The sequence below is a fragment of the Sphaerodactylus townsendi genome, linkage group LG06, assembly GCF_021028975.2.
Source record: "Sphaerodactylus townsendi isolate TG3544 linkage group LG06, MPM_Stown_v2.3, whole genome shotgun sequence".
In the NCBI taxonomy this organism is placed as follows: domain Eukaryota; kingdom Metazoa; phylum Chordata; class Lepidosauria; order Squamata; family Sphaerodactylidae; genus Sphaerodactylus; species Sphaerodactylus townsendi.
In genome coordinates, this window is record NC_059430.1 from 65282472 (window position 1) to 65305105 (window position 22634).

General features: G+C 38.8%; 1 protein-coding gene across 1 annotated transcript in view; it reads left to right on the forward strand.

Moving 5' to 3' along the window:
- NELL2 (neural EGFL like 2) overlaps positions 1-22634 on the forward strand; it is a 137892-nt gene that overhangs the window by 96447 nt on the left and 18811 nt on the right. Inside the window, exon 16 of the mRNA XM_048500307.1 lies at positions 21829-21969. Coding sequence (XP_048356264.1) covers positions 21829-21969 — 141 coding nt within the window. The remainder of the gene's footprint in view (positions 1-21828; positions 21970-22634) is intronic.

Here is a 22634-nt window from a genome sequence, read left to right on the forward strand (position 1 = left end):
TCAATGCTGTTAAACGAGGGAGCCCATTCTCCCTTTAAGGTGGATTTAAAGGAGAATCTGGGCTCCCTTGTCTAAACAATATTGAAAGTGATGCCGTTTGGGGGGTGGGTTGGAGGAAATTCACCCTGAAACAGCATCACTTTCAATGTTGTTTAAACTAGAGAGCCCAGATTCTCCCTTTAAGGTGGATTTAAAAGGAGAATCTGTGCTCTCTAGTCTAAACAACATTAAAAGTGATGCTGTTTCAGGGTGGATTCCCCCCCCCCCCCAGCCAGCATCACTTTCAATGTTGTTTAAATTAGGGAGCCCTGGGTGTGTTCACATTTGTGTGTTGGAGCGTGTTCTATAATGTGATGGTGACTTTGAGATGACCTGGTGCAAAAAAATAATTCTTTCGTTGTGGGGGGGGGCTGCCCATATGCCCCCCCAGAAAACTGAGAACAGCGTCTTTTTGAGGGATTTGACAACTTGTGAAGGAATTGGGTAAAGGGGGTAGTTCAGGGTTTTGCAGACACCCCCCCCCGCCCAAGACACTCAGAACTTTCCAGACCCACCTTAGGAGCAAAATCCCTCCTCCCTCACAGATGGATACTTTCTCAGACTGGTACATTTAAGATATTCCAATGCTGATGAGACAGCAAAAGCTCAGAGCTCTTCTCCCCCAAAGTGGAATTTTACTGACTTTTTGCTCTTGACAACATCTTCCAAAGAAAAGCCAGCTATCTATATGTATAGAATGTATAGAATGTAAAACCTACTCCAATGTTGTGTGTTATTTGATATCAAAAACACTGATCTTCTCATATAAATTGCTGAGATTAATGTCCATCATACTTTAAACAAGTGAGTCTGTAAAACTGAACCAGAATCTACTGGAGCTGTCAGTCAACTAATAGGTTTCAATAACCTTGTGATGTCTGTTTAACATAGGCTATGCAATGACTAGCATGAGGAAAAGAAAGAATAGCTACAACTTTTGATTACTGATTATGGAGGAGGGGGATTCAGGATCCTTATCAGACAGTATCAGGAGTAACCACTGAAGACATTAGGACTGCTACTCCAGTACACCTGCTGAGTGACTAGTAGCGTATAGGCTGCACTTGGCCATTCATTCCGTTGGGAATAAAAAGTATAAAGGGCAAAATGAATCTTTTTGCCATACTTTAACTAAAATTTAATAAAGCAACAGATTTGCCTCTGGGGCTTAATCCACGCCAGGAGCTGCCAATTAACAATCCTTGATTTAGACGAGTATTATTAGCCAGGTGTATGTTGTGATTGCTTTCATTTGAACCAAGCAGTAAATGAAAACAATTATCTTGAGGTATTAATGATTCAAAAATACTCTTGCAGGTTTGTCAGTATCAGCACACTTAACAGGTATTGTAGTAGCTTTGACAGTAAATAGTATTGCGAGTAACAGTAAAACCATTTTTCCAAGGAAGTTTGAGTAGTGGAATTAAAGAGCTTTTATAAAACTCCCCTGGAACAGTCATAATCTGAATCTTTCTATTATTGTGGTCAATGTACCTGAACAAATTAATTTGAAACTGTAATGAAGAGCAACAGCCACACATGCTAAATATTTAGCTGCCACTGAATGTGACACACAACTCCAGAGAGATCCAATCTATAGCAATTACCTAGGCAAGTCACTGACCTGAACTGAATTTTAATCTACAATCCTCAGATCATGTAGAGGAAGTTACAAAAAAGTGTAATGATCTATTCTTGGATTTCTAGCCACAATGATACCGTTTTTAAAAAAGGCTCTTCATGTCTCCATGGGATATCTAGACACATTTCAGGACAGGAACAATCCACTGGCAAACTATGGAGGAAAAGTACTGTGAGAAGGGGATACCAATAAAATATATACCTCTATGTTATTCCATTTAGCAGTTCCTCTATTTTATCAGAATGGTTATGAATTTTGCTACCCCATGTCAACATCCAGTGCTATGAGGGTCTGTAACCATATCATTTTCAAAGTATTTATCCAAGTTAGTTATGAATTTATTTCAGTTTTATATGCAATATAATATTTTACTTGGTTGTCTCTTTTAATGAACTGTCATGAGCAGAAAAATATATTAGCTGATGAGGGAAAATTTTGAATCAGGTTATAGTGGACAGACTGGTAAATTACACCTTGTGGGCTAGTGGCTAAAAGTGTTGGACTAATATCTGAAAGACCCAGGTTCTTGTGCCACTGAAACTTAATGGGTGATCTTGGAGTAGTCATATTCCCGCAGCCTCACCTACCTCACAGGATTGCTGTGAAGATAAAATGCAGGAGAGAAGAAGGATGTAAGCTACTTTGTGTGTCTATTGCAGAGAAATGCAGGCAATAAATGAACTAAATATCTAAATACATTTGCCCATTTTGTAGCACAGGGTTTCGTATACTGCTGACAAAAGGAAGGATAGCAGTAATGAATGATAGTGTGACAAAAGTTTATACTCGATGAAATCTAAGATTAGTAGGGGAATTTCTACTATTCCCCACAGAAGTGCAAAAACTTTGCAAACTAAAAAGCCTTTGTTTCAATGGGAATGGAAATTGCTTGGTTCACCCTAGACATTATACTGTTGCACTGTTTCTCTAATTTGTAATCCATCTTTGCTTCATTGTTTGGTTAACAGTATTATTAACTATTTTATTTGACAATACATTGAACTATTTTATTGTATGTGGTATATTGTTCTCAGCCTGCTACTCTCTATTCTATAATCTTCTGATTGTCTATACCAGGGGTAGGGAACCTGCGGCTCTCCAGATGTTCAGGAACTACAATTCCCATCAGCCTCTGTCAGCATGGCCAATTGGCCATGCTGGTAGGGGCTGATGGGAATTGTAGTTCCTGAACATCTGGAGAGCCGCAGGTTCCCTACCCCTGCTCTATACTGCCCTATTCTGAATGCACTGTTTAATTGTGTAGTCCACCTTGACTCTCTGTGAGAAAGGTGGACTCTAAACAAACAAACAAACAAATAGTGCTTATGAAATCCTGATTCAGAATTTCACAGGGAACCTGTTGGTCAGCCAAATGTACCGTATTTAACACTCACAATCAGATGGTACGCTGAACTTACAAATGTGTAGTTCAGCCTGAGCAAACAGCTGCCAAATAGGCTTGTTCAGAAGCTGGCTCTCAGCTAAACAACAGATTAGCCAAGAGTCAGCTCCAGAGAAATTCCCAGCCTTATTAGGAGGCAACAATATTTCTTGGGAAGTGGGAGAATCTGAAGCCAACTCCTAGATCATCAAGTGATCTGCTGCAATTTAGCTTCTGATCTCTACACTCTGGAAACTTTGATGTGTTAGAGTAAGTCTGACAATAGCCTGCACCCCCTGCCGGCCGACAAAGTAAAAACACTAAAAATATCTTCATCAGTACTAAGCATAAATAAATTAAAATTTGCTGTATTAGGACTTTTACCATTTCATTTATATAATTAAAAAATTACCAGCTACTGGGAATGTTGTGCCAGACAGATTTGCCACACTTTGTCTTAAAAGCCCATAACTGGCTTTTCTTATTGAAAAATACAGTGCAAGCCCACACATTACAAATTCTATAGTAATGAAATAAGAACATAATAGTAGCCTTGCTGAATCAAACCAATGGGCCATCTTGTCCAGCATGCTTTTTTACCCTATGGCCAGCCAGATCTGCAAGCTGGACATAAAAGCCAAATCTTCTCCCTGTTCTTCTCCCTTTACCATGTTGGTATTAACAAGTTTATTATATCTGAGCATGGAGGTTTAATTTAGCCATCATTGCTAACAGTACAATCCTATACAGAATTACTCCAGTCTAAACCCATTCATTTCTATGGCCTGGAGTATCTGTGCATAGCACTTTCCAACAATGTTACAGACACATCTTTTAAAACCATAGAACTCTTAGCTTGCTTTTTTATTTTAAAATAACCATTCAAGGTCCTGACAACCATGAAATTAAAGGGAAACAAATGGCAGCTCCCTCCCTTCTTTCGTGGCAAACTGATTTTGAAACTTTCAAAAGTTTATGATAAGTCTGGAAAGTCACTTACGGAAGGAAGAAATAACAAAATTTAGCTAGGATATAAGTATATGTGTGCCTGAGCAGCGGGTTGAAAACCAGCCTTCATTTTTGAAGAACAGCTTCCACTAATTAAATGTGAGGCTACTATCCTGCATGTAAGGAATTTGATAAATCCTTGGAGAACAAGGAAACAAAAAAGGAAAAAAATGTAGGCTGAAGCAGATTTCTTGACATAGTGTACTGTTATATTAAATATGTATTCTCATGGTCAATCCAGCCCAATCTGTGGATATTTACATCTGCAGATTGAAACAAGATAGAGAAAAAGAAGACTCCCCACATTTGTAGAACATTTTGAAACCTTTAAAAGATGGGGGTGGGGGGTTAAAACCCTCAAGAGAGGAGAGGTGTTGTCTGAACTTACACAGACTTACACAGAACTTACACTTTTCCCATTGCTGGCTTGGAGCTTCTTTCATCACCAACATGGCCTCCTCATCACCCTCATGGCTGGGCCCATTGCAAGTGCAGCTAGGTTTCCCCTCATTCTAACCGCAGCAAGGCCCAGTGCAGCTTTTTACATCATGGCCAGAAGAAGGATGGGTGAGAGGACAGGGGGAGGAGTAGGAGCCACCACAGCAGAGACATTCCTTCCATTGGGCAAAGTGGGAAGTTGCCCAGGGTGCCCCCTTGTGGTGTGTGCCAAAACTGCAGGTTCGTTTGTGAGATTTTTTTTGGTATTTTCAGTGTTTTTTCTGTTTTTGGCCTGCAGGGGGCACAGTTTTTAGGCTAACCGCACCAAAATGTCAGGGATTTTTCAGGAGACTCTCCTGATGATATCACCCAGGTTTGGTGAGATTTTTTTTTTAGGGAGTCCAAAGTTATGGACTCCCAAAGGGAGTGCCCCATCCCCTATTGATTCCAATGGGAGCTAATAGGAGATGGGGGCTACACTTTTGAGGATCCATAACTTTGGACCTCCTGAACCAAACTTAACCAAACTTGAATGGTATCATCCATAGGGGCTCACGAAGATACTCTGAGGTTCTGCTATCTTAACAATTGCACCCCTGACAGCAGGCACCCCCTACATTTCCCCAGCCACTGAGGGGGTTTCTTCATACCCACCTGAACCACCATTGTCTCAGCCACCCTCCCCAATTTTTGCATGATTTTCTGATCACCCACAATGAGGTGGAATCAGGTGGGTAGGCTTGGAAGCTCCTTTTCACAATTCACCCATTTCTAGTGCTGTCTCCTCACTATTGGCAGTCAGCAGCTGATGAGAAATTTTGGAAAGGGCAGGAACATTTTGTTGAGGGCCCCCACTTGCAGTTAATCTAATAACAATACTTGGGCTTTTTTCCTGCTCCTTTTTTATTCTTTTATATTTTTCCAAGTCTGCAGTTTCCATCTCTGTTAATACTTTTGCCCTGTTCTCCTAATAAACCATTGCCCTTTCTAGTCCCCAGCTCTTGTTGACCTCCTCTACTAGTTCACTGCGCTCATGGCACTGGCCATAGTAGAACGTTCCTTTTCCCTCCAGTACAGCAGTGGTGGAAGAAACTGATAGTTTTATCTTGTGGGGTCAGGTTCCAGCTGTTCGTTCTTTCTGCAGGGTATGGCTAGAGCAGAGGCAAACCTGTAGGGACTAGGCATGTAGGGATGAATTGGATAACTGAGTACAAAAAATACTAGTGGGTAGAAGATGCGGGTGTGTGTATAAAGTGTATCAAGTCACAGATGACTTGTGGTGATCCAGCAAGGGACTTTCAAGGCAAGTAAAAAGAAGAGGTGTTTTGCCATTGCCTTCCTCTGCAGAGTCTCCCTTAGTTGTTTATCATTCAAGTACTGACTTAGCTTCTGAGATCTGACAAGATTGGGCTATACTATACCATTCAGCATCCCAATAGGAAACATGGACCAATCCAAAGCAGGAGGAATTAGGTGAAAATGAAAAAGTGAGAGGAGGTTGAAAGGCAATAGAAAGAAAAGTGAGGTTTGTTGAGCAATGGCAGAAAGCAGGAACAAGGGAAGAAGATGGAAAATGAGATGAATATAGTGATTTATTTTATTTCTGGTCATGGAAAGGGGGTATCTAGAAGGTACAAAGGGGTACTCAGAAATGAGATGTTCACAAGTCTTCCATTCCCTCTCTTGGCCCACTGCACCAAGCAGGAGAAAGAGGGCTTCATTTAGCATATAGTGCTCTCTGTGTACACAGGCACAATGGCTGGGATTGACTCTTTAGTTTTTAGTTATATAGTGTGGCATGAAAAAACATGAATAGAACTCAGCAATATATTTTGTAATACATTTCTTTTCATGTAAAGAATGACTTTCATAACTTATTCCAAGCTCTTTTACTTATGAATTATTGTCTTCTTTGACATCATAGGAAGTAAAGGGAACAGTATCGATAGCAATCTTTTAACTTTTCTCGTGATTCTTTTTTTCTCTACTTCATGTGGCATCTGTGTGTCTGGGTGTATAATTTTTTGTAGTTATCCAGTATATAGTAGTGTTTTTGCTTAAAGCTTATTTTTACAAGCATTTTCGAAATTGAAAATATCAATTGTTTCATTTCACCATTTCATGATCTTGTGAAAGTGCTCCACATGTTTTAACACATCCTGGAAAACCAATAACTAATCATAGGATTTTATTTCCTGTTGTTTACTATTTTATATCATAACTACATGGATGTCAAGTTAAGTACAATTTACAGAGATAACATTTGAATTAGGAAAACACTAGAAGTCTGCGATAAAATCCTGAGGCCTGCGATTTGTGGCTATCCATGGTGTAATGATGTGCCTGGGCCCATTAGTGGCTGCAACATCTGATTGCTGGGGATGGGGTTTGCCTCAGCCTTCCCTGGTCTCCACAACCCCAACTCCACCACAATCTGACGACATGGAGTCTACCTGCTGTATGGGTTCACCTACAGTCACTGGCCCTGGCAATTCCAAGATGCCCATTGACTGCAGGTAAACACACTTTAACAGAAGAATATGATGCATTTGGAGGGGGGAGGGTCATTGAAATATTGTAAGAGAACCTGATGTCCACATAACAAGTAGCAAATATTGACCACAATAGAAAGCCTGCAAAATTTAAGGAAAACAATGTTGTTCACATGATTAAGAGATACAAGAAATGGAAAAGAAAATTATTGCTGATATTCAGTGAGCTTTTTAGAAGACAGTACAGGCAAAAAATATCTTTTTTCTTGTGTATGAAACCATGGAAAAACCCAGAGAAACATATTATCAAAAACTCTCTTTCTGTTTCCATTATATCCTTAAATAACAAGTGGTCTATTTTTCTCACGTAGAAAATAGTTTTATTTAAAAAGATGTATTAAAAGAGAAACTTAGGTATATTTTTAAAAACACAAACGTAGGTAGCACAGAAAGTAGATGCACTTATGTCACAGTCAGCCTCTAAATATAGTAACAGTGTTCTCAATAGTCTGCCTATTTAACGGGCAATGATATAGCCAATGGCACAAATCTTGGTCAAAAAAAATTACCCTTTTTAAAGCTGTTGAAGCATGCACCCAGTTCATCATGCCTAATTAGATGCTCTGAATTATCATCTTCAGTTGTTATATCTTTTGTCATATCATTTGTCATATCTTTTGATGGTATTGGCTACGTAATAAGAAACTGTCATAGCCGTAGTTGTCTGTAGGTTTGTGATTGATCAATTTTTGACAACAAAGGAATGTTAACAGGGCCACATGGTGAAGCATTCACTGGAAAAATCCCTTTCATAATGTTTCTATCTAATTTTGGAGCACAGTCACTGCCACACATGAAATAACAACACAATTGAATTTCCTTTGCTGGCATTTAGCAAAACCTATAGGGGTGTGCAAAAATCAATGGGGATCAGGAGTCTGGAAAATTACATACTTGAAGAATTAATGAACTATAATGCCGTACTAGATTCTCACATTTTGTTTCCTTTTCATTAATGGAACTAAATTAGTTTTCCATGGACATGGTACTTTTAAGAAAGCCCATAGTCATGCTTTTGCAAAGGTATTGGGGGTGAAGGGAAGAGTGATTTTAAGAGTAGATTTGCTCACACAGAACATGACTGGCAAAAAAATCAATACAGGTCATACAAACTGCATTAACTGAACTTGTTGAAGAAATTTTGACATAATTACGGTAACTACTGTAACCAATTTACTATCCTTTCATGAATTGATGCAGAATTATTGCTAGCTCTGGTCCTCTGCAATACAGTAGCTGATCATCTTACATTCTTTAGAAAAGACAACTCTTTCCATGCTAGACCTGTACTCTAGCATTTATTCTTTATATGCTTTTTGTATTTATAATAAAATTTAGAACCAACTATACGAATCACTAATTGAAACATAGCTGCATCTAACAGCCCATCAGTAAAATCATCTGGTGGAAACAATACAAGAATTGCAAGACATATGCCATGACTAATTAAAAGCCTGTTGGAAGAGCTCTGTCTTGCAAGCTCCGTGGAAGCTAACAAGGTTATGCTGGGCATGTGTGTTCTCTGGTAAAATATTCTGCAAGGGCACCACAGAGAACGCCCTCAGCCCTTGAGGATTGGGCACCATCCAAAGACTGTGTGATGGGATGTGGGCAACATGGGGGATCGTTACAGGAGAGATGGTCCTTCAGGTATGATGGTCCAGTTTAGGGCTTTAAAGGTTATTATTTTGAGATTCTGCAGTATTGGTTTGGAGATTTTATTTTTGACTAAACATCTTATTTCATTGTCAAAATGAGACTAGATCTTTAAACAACTGCTCAGTAACAACACAAGAGAAAAGATGTACAATCTTTTGCACACTCAAAATGGACAATTTCTAAATAATTAAGTAGTATGTGCATTTGTTAACATATTTCTTTGTGTGTTTCTTGACCTATTTCTTCTCTAGATCTGATCCAGCACTAGAAATGCTATATCCAAGGGAAGGGTAGAGGAACGATATGACACTGAAAGTGAAAGGGAATAGCCAGCTTTAGTTCATTGATCCCTGACACTGAAATATGTGAGAAATGTTCTATTGTTTTTCCACAAAAAGAAAGCAAATATAACAATAAACACCATCTAACTCCACCACCCACCTTTCCCCTACCCTCTATCCCAAGAGAAGAAAATAAGAGCTGCACAAATACAGACAGCTGAGAGTAGAGATTTTTAAAAGGAGGGGAGAATGGGGGCAGGAGAAATTAGAGGCAGTAATATGGATGCAGCTAAGCAAGGAGTAAAGAAGGTGAGACATTAATGCTCAAAGATATACAAGAGATCTGCCAGAGGGAAGTGAGGGTTTCAGGAGATTCTTGTATGTGTAAATGATTCTTTCCCTTATGAAGAGACCTAACATGTTACAGACCCAATCATCCATAAAGGAAGGAATACGTGCTAAAGATAATTTGCTTGGCAACCAAAATTGCCCTTTGAATCTATAATACTTGATGTTTGGAAAATGCCCATAAAGATGTTCTATAGGGTATATATAGAAAATAAGTGAATATTCACATAAATGTTAATAATATTGTGGTATGTGCATAGTTTGAGCTAGAGTATCTGCACCATTACTTCTTTAGTAGAATATATGATGTATATAATATTCATTGTCATGGTGCTCATATGTGTGTTTGCTTTAATTTACAAAACAACATAATCTCTTGATTGATCCTTAAAACAAAACTCCAGTGTTTTAAATGCTCGGGGGTGGGGGTGGGGGAGCAATACAATTTTTTCTGTTTGTAGCATGTAAGCAATTCAATCCTAGGCTGGTTTGCTCAGAATTCTACTCAGGTCTGTTCAATGAGACTTACAGGATTGCACTATTGTGTAGTCTTAGACAGAGTCAACCCAACTGAAATCTATGGGTTTAGACTTGACTAATTCTGCATAGGATTGCATTTTTAGAATTTCACTTCATCTCATACAAAATTTTAAGAGTTTTGGCACAAAATAGTACATGTCCTCACTATGATAGGTAATAGCACTGAACCTTATGTGTTTTTTTAAAAAATAACCCCCACATACCAGTTTTGTTGTTCTGCAAGATGTTTATGCAGTAATATGGCTGTGTAAGAAACTGAAAGACTGATAGCTTGTTTAAACACAGAAATAGCTGCTATATATCAAAACACTTCCCGCCTGTGATGTCTCCCAACCTGAGATCCATATACAATCTCAAATAAAATATGTGATTGAAAATTATAATATGTTCAAGTATGCTAAAAGCCCACTGTACACTGAAAACCTATAACACTGCTTTTTTGTTTCTTTATTTAAATGTAAAACACAGGTAAAAGTTGCAACTTTAAAATAAAAATATTTTAAAACCTCCCCCAAAGCTTTGTTAATATAGGTGAGAAGATAATGATTAGATTGGGTGGGGGGTGCTCTTTGGTCTTACTGGCTGGAACAGAAATGCATCTACATTGAGGAAGATGTTTTCAGATATTAAATGTGAAATGGGGAGATCTGTAATCATTCTGACTACCCTACAGACTGAAATGGTTGTCAAGCAATCAAATTCATTGATTTTATTCAAAATAATTGCAAAACTATATAAGAACAATTGTTCAAAAATAGGTAAACTAAAATGATACTTCTATAATTCATCTAATACCATCTCCTACACATATCTTGTAAATATTCCTTTTCTAATTGTCTTAGCAGCAATAAAGAAAAGATCCACGTGCTACATCATATTTATCCATACAAAGCAAAAACAAACAAACCCCACAACCAATGGATAATGGATTCTTAAATGAAAGATCATAACAAGGTGCAAAAACTTTTGCATGAGGATCATTATCCAAAGGTCACTGGAAAATGTAATGAACAAGTTTTCCATTCAAGGCAATTCTCTAACAAAATCTGAGGTGCTTGATGCCTTCTATATGCCAGTAGGCAATACCTAATGTAAACATACATTTTTGAAAAACAAACTTTGAATTGACTTGAGAGCAATCTGCAGTCTAAAGTAGACAATGCATCCCAACAGAACTGCATTTTTGTCCATCCTTCTAATTTGTGAATGACAAGTACAGTTTAGAAACTATCTCCATAAACCTGATTTGTCTATAATGGGGTATAATTTGCTGAGTCCTTCTTATCTCCCAGTCATTTCTAACCTTTTAGTACAATTAATATAACAAAACAATTTTACAAAAAATGGGAAGTAAGTATTCTAGTTTAATTCTATACAGCTCCATAGGAATCATCAATTTTCCTAGGTCTTTCATCATCACCTGGAATAAAACTCTTGATCAGAATGACTGTAATACGTGGCCGATCAGGTGATCTAACATATGAATTTGAAGTTTGAGGGGAGAGTCAAGCCTGCCTATCTAAAGGCCATACTTTTCTTGAAAATATATTTCACTAAACCCTCTAGAGAAAACTGTTCCTTTCTATTATCCAGTCAGAAATTAATTTTTGGCATCTTTATTCAATACATGACTATCTGTAAATATTACAGCCAGTCTAGAGTAGTTTATGAGTTCTGATTCACTTGCTGAACATCCATGTTACCAGAGTTCCCTTAAACTTCAATAGAAAGGCATGGATGCACCCCTTTAGGGCGAATATATATAGTCCTACTGTTGTCCCAAGGCTGTGATTGGTCACTGAGGCTATGGTTTTATTTTTGAAAAGGTGTATCCTTTGTTTCCCAAGGTTTTCAGATCAAAACCTCAAGCTGAATTATATTTTGATTGTACATTGGTGAATCTCTATATTTAGAATACATTCATTTATCTTCTTGATAGAGCCACAGGATTTTTTTTGTCATAGCAACAATGCATCTGATTCTTCTGCTGCAGATAAACTTTCAGATTGGCCCTTTCCCCACTTACCCTTGTCAGAGGGTTGCTGCGTGTAATTCCTGGTGCGTGCCCCGGCTTCCCCACGACCTCTGCACGGGGTCATTAAAAGGCGCCATTTGAAAAGGCGCCAGGAATTACGTGCGCTGAGGGGGCGCGAGAGAAGCAGCGTCGGGGTGGCTACGTTCTTGCCGCCCCTGAAGTGGGGAGTGCAGCTGGACCCCGCGCTACTTTAGGAGAGTAGCGCGGGGCTTAAGGTAAGTGGGGAAAGGGCCATTGTTCTTTAGGTTTGCTCTTGTCAGATGCAGAGTAGGTGCAGAGTTTTGTGTGCTGCAACCATTCTTAAAAGTATAAGTGCAACAGGAAGACTGGCTAGATTGCCGCACATGTGTTCCTTCTGTCTCTTTGCTTTTAGAAAAGTATGTTCTCAAAATGGATGCCGCAAACTGCACAATCCACCATTAGGCACATCTGCATGCTCCCCCCAAGCAACTAGAGATTGAGTGCATTTGTCTACTTAAGTTTGCACTCAAACACATCAAGCTATTGTGCACTTGACAAAGCACTACAATTTTTTTTTTGCTCAGAGAAAAAAAAGAATGTATGGTGGAGGGATAGGTAGAATGCCCTCAGGGGGCACAGCATGCTATAGCCCTGTAATGGACAGTGCAAGGAAGTTTTTGGGAATTTTCAACATATTTGATTGGGTTTCTATCAAATTCCTATGATGTCTGTAAAGATATCTGTAGGTTTTTATCTGTTAGTAGCATGTTGGCCGATACCATATCAAATCAGCCAAGAAACCTATTAGGCACAGAAAAAAATAAGTTTTAAATGAGCCTCATAGAAAAGGGGCAGTGGACTAGAACATGGTCTCAGGTTTCTATTTCCCCAAGCCCACAGGCTGCCACACTTTATGCAGCAGCATATAAAATATGTCATACTTTGGTAAGCTAATGTGATATCATCGTAGATGGAAAATAGTTATAACTACTAGTTGCACTGTATGTTATTCAGCACTCAAAAGTTTAACTTATGTATGTTATTATTATTGGGTTGTCATGGGAATTTTCTTTGATTTGATTTCCTATAATGTCAGGTATTGTTGTTTACATGTGAGGTTGAAATCAATATGCACTGATATGCACTCTATTACACATGAGAAACACCAGCAAGGGTCTGCAAATTCCTGAGGTTTTCTTGCAACAGTGGAGAGATATTCTAGCATTCATGTGTCTTTTAGTACCAGTGTTCTAAGATTAATCTTGCATTAAAATGAAAAATGGGGGGGGGGGGTTGTAGAAAAATAGACCATTTCAAGATAATTGCATGTTCGAAAAAAGCAGGCTCAGAAATGGATCCCAAAATATTTTGGTAAAAGAGTTTGGGAAAACAGTGGAGGAAAAATGAAGGAACTATGTTTCCAGAATCAAATGGAGGAAAAAATGTGTGAAATTAAAAGAAAAAAATGTAGTGTTTGGTGGCAAAATATGTTATGAATGACTCATATGGAAAAGGTCAGCAACTTACAGGGAACCCAGTAGAGAATCTCAGTAGTTGCCTAGCAACTGCTATGTTCTTTCTTCAGTTTTGCTATGGAACTGATCCAAGATCAGCTTAGGCTCTCTGTTACTAGCCACTTACAGAGACTTTGTGAAAAGGGAGATATGGTGAAAATAAAGCTTTTTTTTTTGTACAATGGTACTAGCCAGCATTGAATTCTGGCAACTTTTGGAGGCTGTCAACTCATGAGGCAAGCTTGATTGAAATTAGCTGAACCTGCTATATGAATATTGGCACTGTATTGTTGAAGTCTTTCATGGCCGGAATCACTGGGATGCTGTGGGATCCTCTGAAGATGCCAGCCACAGATGCAGGCAAAACATCAGGAGAAAATGCTGCTGGAACACGGCCATACAGCCCAGAAACCCCACAACACCCCAATATCGGTGCTGTTTCTTAAAAAGGCACTGCTACTAAAAACTGTTGAACATTGATGTGGGATGACAATAAAGACTGTTCAGGTTTACTGGGCCATGAAAAGATGTATTACATCAAAAACCACGCCTTTCCCTAATGATTTGAAAATTGTGTACATTTGCAAACAAGTACCTGACTTGAATTGACATGGTAAAATAGGTGTGTGTGTAAACGAAAATCACCTCTAAAACTAAGGCTCATTCCGCAAACGCAAAATAATGCACTTTCAAGCTGCTTTCACAACTGTTTTTGCCATTCCGCACAGCTTCAAAGAGCCCTGAAAGCAGCTTGAAAGTGCATTATTCTGTGTGTGCGGAATGAGCCTAACCAAAAAGATGCTTTTCAGAACAGATAAGTGATGATCTTGTTACCCACATACAGCAAGCGACAGAATGCTCATGCCTGTTGCTCTAAATTGGCTTCCAGCAGCAGATAGATGTGTCAGTGTTGCCTGCCTGCTTTCAAATGTCACAGAATTTCTGTAAAAAAAAGCATGTCATTGCAAACCACTGTACTATAATACTTTTATTGGGACTTTCTTTTGCTCAAAATGCCTAATTTTTAAAGTAGTATTTCCTTTGCTGGATTCAAAACCAGAGTAATGTTATCCTAGTCTTCATCAGAAATGTTCCTGCCTCACTTCATTCATAGTTGCTGGCATGGAACACTTTTCAGTGGATTTCTAATCACTCATCAAATAATGTCTGATTGAGCTGCCACAAGATGATTCAGTGGATAGGAGAAGAAAGAAGTCTGCGCACAAACAACAAGCTTGATCAGACTAGAAATAGCAATGCTTTGTATTCAATGTACCACAATAGCATATTTTAATGTATCCTGCTTTTTACTGGCATAGTTTGCTGATCAGTGCTATCAAAATAGATTCCTTGACATACACACTAGTATGGATTCTGGAGAATAGACTCCCATAGGCAAAACTCTCCCTTATGTGTGTATTTAAAGTGTTATCAAGTTGTAGCTGACTTATGGTGAACCCAGCAAAGGGATTCCAAGGCAATTAAGATGCAAATGTGGTTTTCCATTGCCTTCCTCTACAGTCTTCTTTGGAGATCTCCCTCCCAAGTACTAAACCTGCTTAGCTTCCAAGATCTGACAAGATCTGGCTATCCCATGCTACCTTCCCTTCCCTACCCAGATATACTGCACAAACAAGGACAGAGAACTACTTTTCATTTGAATTGTTCATCAAACCCATTGTTATAGCTGCATGTGAATGGAAGGGAAAATAAACCACACCCCTAATTTCCATACAATCTGTCCTAGCAGTTCATGTTGCTATCAAGCATCATTGTAGACAAAAATGGAAACTGTAGTACACCATAGCAGAATAGCATGGAGCAGAGGCTATAATATCTTCTGGTACTCACTTGAATGAAGCTATGCATTGCATACTAACTCAGTTGAGTAGTCCAGAGGAATACCTTTCTGAGGTCCACGTAAATTAACAATCACACCCTTTACTTACCTTCTTTGGCAACAGCACTAGCTCTGCCTTCTAAGAGGTATGTGTGCTGCCAGTCCTGATGGATTAATGCACAAAGGAAAATCATGACTAAACCCATTCCTTTCCCACTTTCTTCTGTGCTGTAGCCTAGAGAATTAGAATGGACCATAATGGTAGTCTTAGACATCTTGGTGAATACAATAATAGATCACTACCAGCTATGACTGCAGGCAGCATTTTCAGTGGAATGTGTTTCAGGCAAGTAATCAGTCAAGGGAATATGTCATTTTCTAAAGACCAGCAGAATTCTTCCATCCATATTCATAGCAGAGATTCTCATAGGTAATTCCATTCAGCAACTTTGCATTATGACACAAGGAAATGAGGGGAATATATTTCTTTCTTTATTGACATATGTAAAAACATTTCATCCCAAGTAAAATTTCTTGTGATATTGGTTTGTCAGTTAGTCGGCAAATAAATACAAAATAATTATTTTGGCTGTCAGTTTACCAATACTGACATGTCATTCAAAACTTCTGTTTTTCCTGAATAATCAGTAACAGAACTTATCAAAATGCATAATGCCTCTGCCTGCAATGTTATATTCATAATTAGGATGCTTGCAGCTTCACAAATAAGTTGTTCTGGAGAAGGAGAACAGAGAAATTTCTTTAAGTCACTACTTTGACCCAACTCATTCATTCTTCCCTTTTGCTTCCAATAATGGTTTCCTATCCTTCATTTAAGGATTTTGAATGCATGCATTAAGTAGGAGCTCTGAAGAGTAATTCTAAATACAAACCCTCTCCCTTGCAACTGAAACTACTACATTGTTTCTGTGGTTTGGGTTGGAGTTCCCGTCTCACTCCCAACAAACTAGTAAGCACCGAATATACTTTCTTAAAATGGTAGATCGTTTTCAAGGTGTTGGTATTAACCTTTAAGGCCCTGAGCGGCCTGGGGCCCTCATACCTTCAGGACCGTCTCACCCCATATGTCCCTGGTAGGCCTCTGCGTTCTGCTGAGGCCAACTCTGGCTGATCGATCTTTTATCCTGGCTCCCCTCCATGGTGTGGCTGGCCTCTACCCGGGCTAGGGCTTTTATGGCCCTGGCCCCTGCATGGTGGAACGCGCTTCCATCAGCTGTGTGGGCCATGCGGGATCTTAGTGATTTCCGCAGGGCCTGTAAGACCGCATTGTTACACTGGGCTTTTGGGGAGGCCAGCCGTGGATTGGATACCCCTGTGCTGTGTGCCGTATCATCATCGGCATTACCTATGTGACATCTTTTTGGTATTGTCTGTCCCCTCCCGGCCTAGAGATCAGGCGCCATCATCATTAGTCTCATCAGTTTTGTCTTATTAGATTAGATTGCTGCTATTTTTAATTTTTAAATTATTTATTAATTATTTATTGTGCACTATTGTTTTAGTTGTTGTTTTGTTGTACACTGCCCAGAGCCCTTTGGGGGTGAGCGGCTTATCAAGTTTAATAATGATAATAATAATAATAATAATAATAATAATAATAATAATAATAATAATAGTAGTAGTAGTAGTAGTAGTAGTAGTAGTAGTAGTAGTAGTAGTAGTAGTAGTAGTAGTAGAAGGTATTACAGTGTACCTGCTGTACTTTCCCAAGTGACACAAGAAAATTATCACTACTTTTTACGAAAGAAGCGGCCTTTATTTTTTCTCATTTGCGTCAGAACACATCCACATGTACACATTATATATTAATTGTAAAAGGACCCTTCTCCCCAAGAAATGCAGTTTCTTTGATTTCTACCTCTAATCTTTCCTATTGTATTGCTATGTCACAGCTTCTTTCTAAGAATATACAGAAGTCAGGGATGAGGGTAGCTTCGTTTGTACCTTGGGACTGGTTATAGAACTGGAGGTCTGCTGTAGATTTTCACCTGCTATTCTTAAAAGTGTAATGTAAGTGCCTTCCTCTCCACAGCATCTTCAGAAACAAAACCATTTGGGAGTAAGAGTGTGAAAAGTTGAAAAATAATTGTAGTAGGATTTGTCTTTGTTCGAAACTCTATGACAGAGTAATCGGGCAATACAAAATGGTGTAGGCAGTATATTAACAAAATAAATGAACTATGGGTACATACAGTTATCCAGTGGTGGGATTCAAATAATTTAACAACCAGTTCCAGGGGTGGGATTCAAATAATTTAACAACTGGTTGTTTACAAGCACCATTTTAACAACCGGTTCTGCCGAAGAGGTGCGAACCTGCTGAATCCCACCATGCAATTATGCCTTCCACATCACAATTTTCCTCATTGCAGTTTTGATATAGTGCGGGTTGGCATAAGAAATTAAAAGGGATTTTTTTAGCAGTTTTGTGAAAGCCACAGATGACAAAGGCCAGCAGATGACAGAAAAAGTTTAGAAACTCAGAAATGCATAAAATATATTTATAGTATTGTATAATGTCCACATATTTTATCTTTAATACCATAAATATACACTATTTCTTTTAAAAAGTGAAAATAAAAGAAAAAGTTAAAAAGCAGACATTCTCTGGTATGAAGGGAGGTCCAAAATTTTCACATGGGTTTCCAGATCAAGGGGGGGCACAGTGCTCCTAACACCAGCAATGTGGAAGGGATAACTGTATTTTAAATTATATCACAGCAAGATGTAAAGTGCAGTCTTAAACAAAGGTACATATTTCCAAGCCCATAATTTCAATAAGATTAAATGGATATAACTCTTGCTTAGGATCAAACTGTGAAACATTTAACTATACTGCTAATGAGTTGTAACTAACTCTTTATGCCCAACAAGGAAGCTTCATCAGAAGTCTTTGTAAGATGGAAAACCCATCAGTAATCTTTGTTTGACATAATTGGAAATAACAATATTTCTAAATAATATTTCTGAATAACAAAGTTATTTATAGGCTGGTATCCCCTGTTCTATATGCAATGTTGGCTCTAACCATTTGCCAATTCTACCTAATTTCTGGTTTAATTTAGGCAATTTCTAAAAGTAATTTTGCAGTTAGCATTTGCAATTTGTCATGTTCACTTTCTTTCATTTCCTTGTAAGTTACCATAGTACATGATTAAGTTACAGAGCTAAATTAAACCACAGTACGAACAAGAATCTGATGTAATCACAAATCACATCAAGAAGATTCCATTTTAAGCAATATTATAATCTACTAGCAGGGCACCCGTGCTTCGCTATGCATACTTCATCACAGGTTCTCTATGAATTTCAGGGTGACATTCAACATACTTCTTTACAGCCTGTTTGTAAACTTTGGGGTGACATGCAGCATATTTCCTCACAGCTTGTCTGTGGACTGATGGGTTTCGCATATTTTGCAGCAGCTTCCTGTAGTTGTCTTTTTCTAATGCAATGTGTTATTGCTCTCTTTCACCTGGTGGGCTCCAAACGACATCATGTGGAAGAAGCCATTGTATTTTCGGGATGCAGAAAGGAAGTGTTCTGCCATTCGATGCTGTACCGCCACTGCAGCACATTCCTGCAGCACATTCCTGGGGACTCATCCCGCCACTTCAGAGCATGACACCAAGCACAGGGTGATTGGAGGCCGAGAGCAGTAAACTTGTCTCCACAGTAATAAATCTGATGTCCATACGCAAAACCCGACAAATGTTTAGTAGTCCAAGGTGATAGTGCGGTTTGTAATGTATGTTGTTAGTATTTGGCTGTAGCGGTGTTGTTAACGTGAGGGTGGGTGGAGGAGCACTTTTTCACAGCCTGTCTGTTAACGTCGGGGTGACATTCAGCATACTTCTTTGCAGCCTGTCTGTGGACTGATGGGTTTGTTTTCGCATATTTTGCAGCAACTTCCTGTAATTGTCTTTTTATAATGCAGTGTGTAAAGCGCTTTCTGTGTTTAATTCCTCTTCTCCCTGTAGCGGTTTCAGCAGAAGGGATAGGTTCGCCTACGTTGTGCAGGGCGTTGGTGAACTTTGGGGTGGCATGCAGCATATTTCCTCACAGCCTGTCTGTGGACTGATGGGTTTGGTTTTGCATATTTTGCAGCAGCTTCCTGTAATTGTCTTTTTATAACGCAGTGTGTAAAGTGCTTTCTGTGTCTAATTCCTCTTCTCCCTGTAGCGGTTTCAGCAGAAGGGATAGGTTCGCATGCATTGTGGAGGGCAGTGTTAGAGTGCATTTGGCGCACCTTGGTGAAAGACATGAAGCTGGCAGTGTTTAACTGTCACCCTTAGAATGTTCATGCAGCATGTCTGTGGACTGAGCAGTTGGTTTGCCCTTAGAATGTTCGCGCAGATGGCCAGAGATGAGCAGTGAAAACAGTAAATGTGTAATAACTTGAGTAAAACTAAATATTTTTAAAAATTCTTTCTTAGTGAGCACTTAAACCACATAATGAACCGGTGTGCCAAATTTCAACTTTGTAGGTTCGGTGGTTTTTGAGTTCTGTTAATGAGTCAGTCAGTGAGTCAGTCAGTCAGTGGTATTTCACATTTATAGATATAGATTGTCGAAGGCTTTCACGACCAGATTCAACTGGTTGTGGTGGATTTTCCAGGCTGTGTGGCCGTGGTCTGATAGGCCACACAACCCAGAAAACCCACCACAACCAATATTATAATCAGTTGCATGTTCATTCATGTTTTCACCTCTTCAGATGTTATATTTGAGATTATGCAATAGTATGCATTCTAAGCTCATGATCCTCTTGAAATATATGGTCAGCATTTAGTCTGAATAGGTCATAGGGCATATCTTCCAGATTTATCATACAGTACATGAAACCTTGATTTTTTAGGGCTTTGTGTCCCATGTACCAAAACTGAAAAATATGCACTGTATTTTTTTCAGCTGAAATGGTGACCATTGATATCAAAAGGCCCATGGTATCAACATTGGCAACATGGGTATATGAGTGTAGATATCCTTAAACATAACGTCTGTAAAGGTCTGTGATCAGTAATCTATAAGGTACTGACCTGTAAACAAGTTCAGCTAGAAAGTCAGTCAGGGAACATTTTGAATAATCAATAACCAAAAATGAATATTCCAAATTAAACAGGTTTCCTCAAGTTACTATGAAATTTAAGGGAGTTGTACCATTTTTCCATCAACCTTTAGACTTTGTTAACCCCAGCTGCTTTCCTTTCCATTTCTAGAACTATATTGTAAAAACTGTTCACTGCTTTTTGTTTGTTATTTCAACAAACTCTTCACACAGATTTTCTTTTTTAAAAACTTCCATTTGTTGGAGAACTTACAGACATTCAAGGCTGTGAGCGGTCTTGGACCTACATACCTACGGGACCGCCTCTCCCCATATTGCCCCTCAAGCCCCCTCCATTCATCAGGGGGGAATGTGCTGGTGGTCCCCGGCCCAAGACAGGTCTGGCTGGCCACTACTAGGGACAGGGCTTTTTCGGCCCTGGCCCCCACCTGGTGGAATGAGCTCCCACCTGAGATCAGGGCCGTGCAGGACACTGGTGAATTCCGCAGGGCCTGTAAGACCGAGCTCTTCTGCCAGGCTTTTATATCTTGCCAGCTGGCCTGACTAGAACTTCACACCTCCCATGGGTGTCTTTTATAGGGTTTTATTGCCATCTGCTTATTTATTGTTTATAATTTTTAACTGATATGGCTAATTGTATACTGTTTTTGGTACTGTTTTATTTGATTTGCTGATGTTCGCCGCCCTGAGCCCCGTTGGGAAGGGCGAGTTATAAATTTAATAAATACATAAATACATAGATAGATAGATAGATAGATTGATTGATTGATTGATTGATTGATTGATTGATTGATTGATTGATTGATTGATTGATTGATTGATTGATTTGATATAAATGGTTATGTTTTTTGGAAGTGTTAGTTTTGTGCTTTCTTGAGAAATAAAAAGTATAGGTTCAGACAAACGATTTTTTTACAGCTTGAAAAATATACTAATTATTATGAGAGCAAATGCAGTGCAGTTATGAAAATGTTTTGAAATATGCACCAGCAGATTTTGCCATAATTCCTAGAAGCATTAAATCTTTGACAATGGAAGATAGGATTTAATGTCTTGACATTCTACAAAAATAGATAAACCTGGTTTATATCAGGCAGACTGATATAATGGGGGAGAGTTAATGGGTAGAAAAATAGCTATTGCTGGAGCATTTTTTCAGCTTCTTTTGGACAATTAACAAGTAGCTGATTGCTTATTCATTAAGACTGAAATGAATTAAAATGTTTAAGCAAGTCATAAATTCATTTCAAGTTTTTGGTTTCAGTGTTGTTTACATAATCATCTCATTCTGCATCTTATTTGGAAGCCTGAAAAGTTGTATTTTCTTTTAGACATGTTACATGACAAGCTGTGGGCTTTGAATATTTAGGCAGGCTACGAGATTCAAATACTCCTGCCTAGGAATATTATATATCCTGAAAATGTATCTTTGTCTTTACAGTATTCTTAAATAACAATGTTGGCTGATGTTCTCGTTTCTCCTTTTCTGTTTGTTGAACAGATATTGATGAGTGTTTGGATGGCTTTGTTCAGTGCGACAGCCGTGCCACCTGTATTAACTTGCCTGGCTGGTACCATTGTGAGTGCAGAGATGGCTACCATGATAATGGCATGTTTTCACCTAGTGGAGAATCCTGTGAAGGTCAGTAAAAAGGCATCATAAATCATTTATGTGTTTGAGTAATGTTCACTGCTTCTGACTTACACTGAGACAGCAGTTTATTGGGGCATTGTTTATACATAAAGAACAAAATGCATTGTAGACCAGACAGTTTATATTCTGGAATCATGAAAACTAATAAAAGGAGAACTAAAAGCTGAACTTAAACCTTAACATGTGGTTCAGGAACAAAAGCATAGATGCATATTTTGATTGCTAAGAGTTACACTCAACATTTACGGCTGGGCAAATGAGAAGGGCTGTTTTAGTACTATGCTAGATTTAGTAGTATATCTCATTGCCTCCTCCAACACATTGAAGGCCCAGGAAAAGCTAGTCCTAAAAGAGATCCACATCTAGGATGGAATTTTCATGCATGAATTAAACTTCTTGATTTTTCTCTCTCCATGGCAAAGGGTACAATAGTGAAAACCAGCAAGTAGGATTCTGCATCACATGTTTAGTGCAAAATGCCCATGACAGCAATACCCCACTATATAAAAACACTTGGTGGAAGCCAAGAAAGATGTTGATGGGTACTGTGGCACCCATAGGGACCATGTGAGGGGCCTCTGACTTAGCTGGTACACTTGTGTTTAACTGATTTTTTTTTAGCTTACCTGTCCACCCCTAGGTTTTTATTTTAT